Genomic DNA, 5,593 nt, shown 5'->3' with positions numbered 1-5,593 from the left:
CGACTGCCCGAGAAATCATCGTAGTACAACTGCAAAGGAGTCGACTGCAGTCCGAAGTTTGCACAGACTTTTCAGTTGCTACGGAATCCAAATTTCGGGTGTGAACTTGAGAAATGAAAGATGTTTTGTTTGGTCTTTCGGAGCGCCCTGGAGAATGCGCAAATGTGCCGCCGCGGTCCCAGCTTCCGCTCGGGTCAGCTGACCGTCTGCGCGGCGGCCATCCGAGAGCGCTCCCGGCTCTCCTCCGCCTCCTCTTCCCCTTCCTCTATTTCAAGCCGGGGTCCGGCTCCCATTGGAGGCTGGCGCGCCCCGGATCCCGCCTATGGGCGCACGTCACCGCGCGCTATAAGCATAAAGCTCGGGCTGGCTCCGAGCGCAGTCTGCTGGATACCAGAGTGGAGGGGAGAGAGAAAGAGGGCGAGAGAGGGAGAGTGGCGTCAAATCTCTGCGGTGCAGAGCTGGAACAAAAGCTGCTTCTCTGTGAAAACCACACGCCCCGTTTCATCGGCTCACCTGCTCCTTTTCTTTTTCTTCTTTTTTTTTCCTGGAGGAAAACGAAAAGAAAAAAAAGAAAGAAAAAAGAGGACTTACCACCAACAAGTTGCAACGAGGACTGGTGCGCGTCCCTGCGAGCAAACTTGGTATTTCTTTCCCGTTCTTGACGTTTTTTTTTTTTTTTGAAAGTTGTTGTGAATGCACATCGACTGAAGGGGACTGCTCGGCGCACCGAGGCCGCTCGCTTTCGTTCTACCTCCTGCCTGGTTGTCACTGCCACAGCAGAAGTCTACATGATGCAAACAGTGAGCAGAGAGCTCTAGTCTGAAAGTTGTTTTTTTTCTTCCCCCCCTCCCCCCTCCCCCCCCCCCGCCCCCTGTACTTTTTTTTTCTTTTGTTTTTGTTTTCGTTTTCTCAAGGTGTTTCACGCTCCAGCAAGTCAGTGCGCAGCGCCGGATGCACCAACAGAACAATTGCGTTAAAGAAGAAAGGCGAGAAGAGACGCTGATTCCCAAGTCCGTTTTGGCGACGCTCGCAAGCTCCTTCGCGTACCTGCAAAAGAGTCGCGACGGCAGCATGAGCGCGGAGCTCAGCATGGGCCCGGAGCTACCCAGCAGCCCTCTGGCTCTGGAATATGTCAACGATTTCGACCTGATGAAGTTTGACGTCAAGAAGGAGGCTTTGGCCGGCCTGGAACGCGGAGGAGTGCGTCAGTGCAACCGCCTCCAACCGCAAGGCTCCGTGTCGTCCACGCCGATCAGCACGCCCTGCAGCTCGGTGCCCTCGTCGCCCAGCTTCAGCCCCGCGGAGCAAAAGAACCACCTGGAGGAGTTGTACTGGGTGCCCGGCGGCGGCGGCGGCGGCTACCACCAGCAGATGGACCCCCAGACCCTCGGCCTGACCCCAGAGGACGCGGTGGAGGCCCTGATCGGAGCCACGAGCCACGGCCACGCTGCGCCTCCGCACGTCCAGCAGCAGCAGCTGCAACAGCAAGGCGCCTTCGAGGGCTTCAGGGGTCCGCATCACCACCACGGCCACCACGGCCACCACGGCCACGGCCAGCAGCAGCAGCAACAGCAGCAGCAGCACCACCACCACCACCCGTACGCGGGCGCCATGGGCCACCACGCCGAGGAGCTGCACGGCCACCCGCACGGCCAGCACCACCATCACGGCGGCGGCGGCGGCAACACCCAGGATCCCGACAGCCCGTCCCCGGTGTCCCCGGAGGCCCACCACCACCACCACCGCCACCACCACCACCACCACCACCACCCGCACGGCCACCTGGGCCCGTCGGCGGCGGCGCACCACGGCTCGGCGGGCGGCGGCCTCAGCGTGGAGGAGCGCTTCTCCGACGACCAGCTGGTGTCCATGTCGGTGCGGGAGCTCAACAGACACCTGCGCGGCTTCACCAAGGACGAGGTCATCCGCCTCAAGCAGAAGCGCAGGACCCTGAAGAACCGCGGCTACGCGCAGTCGTGCAGGTTCAAGCGCGTGCAGCAGAAGCACGTGCTGGAGAACGAGAAGACGCAGCTGATCAACCAGGTGGAGCAGCTCAAGGCGGAGATCGGACGCCTGGCCAGGGAGAGGGACGCCTACAAACTCAAGTGCGAGAAACTTGCGGGCTCGGGTTCGGGGCCCAGCGGCGGCTTCCGCGAGGCGGGCTCCACCAGCGACAACCCCTCCTCGCCAGAGTTCTTCATGTGAGTGGGCTTTCATTTGCTTTTTTTTTTTTTTTTTTTGGTGTCTCCCCACCCAACCTGACGACAACAACTAAGCGACAGCGTCCACCTCGAACACAAATCGACTGATCCAAATCGTCGCGGGCTCGCAATTATATCCACGCAGCTCGTGCGTCATATCATAATTCTGTCATCACCTTTCCATCCAGGCGTCCACTGAGGTGTCGCGCCAGCATCTTTGTCCATTCAAATTACTCGCGGAGAACATTTTGAAATTCCCTCCTGCTAGAAAACAAACAAACAAAAACAACAACATCGCCCCTGATGAACTTTGACCCTCTTTTGAGGCTCAAACAACTTTTACAACAGAATCTTGCCGTTCAATGGTGGAACAGCAAAACGAGGCCTGGCGTCTGGACAACTCTCCAAAAAGAAAACAAAAAGACACACAAAGAAAAAGAAGAAGGAGAAGAAGAAGAAGAAGAAGAAGAAGAAGAAGCAAGACTCCACTTTATGCAAATCTGGGGAGGACATTTTATGCAACATCTCATTGATTTATTGCCTGCTTGGTTATTATATTCCAGTATAGAAACGAACAACAACAACAACAAACAAAAAAAAAACTCGCATTAAATATTAATCCTGCATGCTGGACATGTATGGTAATAATTTCTATTTTGTACTTTCATCATCTCGTGTATATTAATAAGAGCATGTTGTTGATCTGCGCTTCTCTATATAGTTTTTGTTTTTGTTTTGTTTGTTTCTTTTTTGGGGGGGAAGGGGGGGGGGTTCGAGATATGCAGCGGGGACAGAACAGCGGGACTGCCTGTGCAGCATCATATGCGTCATATGCTGAGTGGGTGGGGGTGGGGTGGGCTGGGGGGGGGGTGGTGGGGGGGGGGGGGCTTATTTGGGCTTGTAAATATTATGCAACCGCAAAGTGCACAAGATTGAGGAGGCTGGTTTGAACTTCTTTCTTTCTTGGTGTTTCTGTTTCTCATTTATTTTGATGTTCAGTTATCATTTCTCATTTGCGGGACTGATTGAGAGAGGAGTAGTGCATTTTTCATTTTTTTGTTTGTCTTTGTTTTGTTTTTGTTCCATGTTTGTCAGTCGAATTTGTAGAGAGAAAGAAAAACAACAAACTTTGAGGCAAGTGCACTTTTGTATGATGATTGATGATTTTTGTTTTGTTATTGTTGCAAGTTTTCATTTTGACTTTTGCACAAACACCCCCCAGGAAGACAATATGATGCTTTAATGACATTTACGGGAGTTCATGACGCAGATTACAAAATTACAAGTTATCAGTTTTCTCACGAACAAACACACTCAGGGTGAAAATTTGGACAGTCCCTAATATTTCAAATTTTCCGCGATATTTGTGCCCTCTCCTCCCAAAATATGAACGTGTGATTTGGTTAATTATGACCGGGAATCAAAACAAATATTCATTTCGATTGACAGCCACCTGCAGCATCATCAGCGCGTCAGTGATTGAAAATGATATTTTGAATTGCAACATATTTCTTGTGAGATGTTGTGATGCAAAGTTTGTCAATTAGCGCTGTGTTTTCCTGATTTTTTTTTTTTTTTTTTTTTTCTTTTTCTTCTGCAGGTCAGTGAAAAAAACGGGATTCAGGTGGTGCAAATGCTCAAAATGAAAACAGTTGATATGTTACTTCGTGTTGATTTCACCTTTTTTTTATTATTATTATTATTTGATGATTCTGGTTCTGCTGGCCAGATGCATAGTTCCATAAAGTTTTTTTATTTTAATGATTTAAATTAACAGACTGTCAGATCATATCGAATAAGCATGGTGCTTGCATTTGAAACTATTGTTGAAAAGTCATGCATTTTATCAATCTTTTTTCCTTTTTGTTGATTCAACTGTGTTGAAATCGAACTGAAACTGCAGCAGCGGGTTGTTGTTTTGTTTTCAGCATTTCCATGTACTTTGTCATGATGGGGATAAATTTTCAATCCTGTTTATATGAATAATAGTTAAACATTTAAATTTGAACTGTTCCATTCAGGCTGGTTTCTGTTTATGTCTTATTTTTTTTGAGGGGGTTGTTTTCGGAAGAAAATGTTTCCTATTTTGCTTATTAAAGTCATTGAAATGGCAATAATTCAATCTCAGACTTGTTACTACAGCACGCACGTGCTTTTTTTCCTCTTTTTTTTTGTTTTTTTTGTTTTTTTTGCACATCAACATCATTGAGGCATTTTACTATATCACCATAAGGCATTCATAAACTGAAGTCAGCATTAGATTGCAGTCATACAACTCATTTCATACAGTTATTTCGTTTTTTATTATAGATGTGTTTTATAGATGTGTGTGTGTGTGTGTGTGTGTGTGTGCCCTCTGCTGACTTTTGCACAAAGCTCCTGCGCGCTGCACGGAAAAAGGAGATCTTGACCTTGCAACGCAGGAAAACTAAGAGCAAAGCTCCAGATTTCCATTTTCATTTTGGGGGTCGCGTGTGGCTTTGAATACACTTTGGGGCTCAAACCCGAACGGTCCAATCCGACCGCCTGCTGAGATTATACGAAAGCGATGACGTGGGGTCATATATATATTTTTTAAATTGTTAATATTGACGTCCTTTACGACGGACACTATTCACGTATTGCCGTGTTTATTTTTTTATTTTTTTTATGTCAGCTGCAAGAAATGCACGACGTAGGCAATGGAAGCAGGAAAGTAGCAGACGATGGGAGAAAGTTTTGATGGGAGTTTCTGGTGTCCGAACATTATCTGCACATTGTCAAGGACAAAGGCTCCGAGAAGGGGAGGACAGCGGCTCGAGTTTACATTCTCGCTCTCTGCTGCTGCTGCAGTCTGCAGTCTGGGAGCAGCAGAAGTGCAGCTGGGGGTGAACCAGGACAAAGTGGTCTCCACTTACACGTATGGCTGAGTGATTAACACTCAACGAAAAAGGGAATGTGTTGTCCTTTATGGAGGATTCTGAATATACACGTTATTAAATAAAATACAATAAAAAAATCAGTACATATATCATAAAACTCAATAATTCACAGCTTGCTATGTCATTGTGATATTACACCTTTTATGTGATGAATCTTGATTGCTTTATCACTGACTACATTACCTCAGACTTTACTTGGATGACATTATTGTGCACCTTAGGGCAGAGATGACAGAAAAAACAAAACCTTGCAACAATATCCCACGCAAGACGCAGGACCTGTTTTTGCCGTCGGCAGAAGGTTGCGACGAGGAACGAAGAAGACAAGCACGATCGGGCTCAGCTCAGCGGAAGAGCCGACCGAGGACACCGTGAGCGGGCGGACCGTAATGATTTTAGTCTCCAATCGCACGTTGGCGGCCCCCCCATGCGGAGATCCTATCTGCATTCAGCCTCCTGATCCGCTTCCTC

General features: G+C 48.3%; 1 protein-coding gene across 2 annotated transcripts; it reads left to right on the top strand.

Moving 5' to 3' along the window:
- Positions 1-306: 306 nt before the first annotated feature.
- mafba (MAF bZIP transcription factor Ba) lies at positions 307-4,318 on the top strand. Of its 2 annotated transcripts, none has more exons than XM_061697942.1 (2): positions 307-641; positions 915-4,318. In XM_061697942.1, the coding sequence occupies exon 2, from the start codon at positions 952-954 to the stop codon at positions 2,203-2,205; it is 1,254 nt and encodes a 417-aa protein (XP_061553926.1). In that variant the 5' UTR covers positions 307-641; positions 915-951; the 3' UTR covers positions 2,206-4,318. The 2 variants fall into 2 exon arrangements, with proteins under 2 accessions (XP_061553926.1, XP_061553916.1); XM_061697932.1 differs by having other exon boundaries at positions 529-616; positions 685-4,318.
- The last annotated feature ends 1,275 nt before the right edge of the window (positions 4,319-5,593 follow it).

Source organism: Phycodurus eques, chromosome 1 (genome assembly GCF_024500275.1).
Source record: "Phycodurus eques isolate BA_2022a chromosome 1, UOR_Pequ_1.1, whole genome shotgun sequence".
NCBI classification, from domain to species: Eukaryota; Metazoa; Chordata; class Actinopteri; order Syngnathiformes; family Syngnathidae; genus Phycodurus; species Phycodurus eques.
Note: the sequence above shows the minus strand (reverse complement) of the source record. Positions and strands in the feature narration are given on the sequence as shown.

What these genes read in the sequence shown, in the direction of transcription:
- mafba (XM_061697942.1), top strand. Translation starts at nt 952, where the DNA reads ATGCACCAACAGAACAATTGCGTTAAAGAAGAAAGGCGAGAAGAGACG.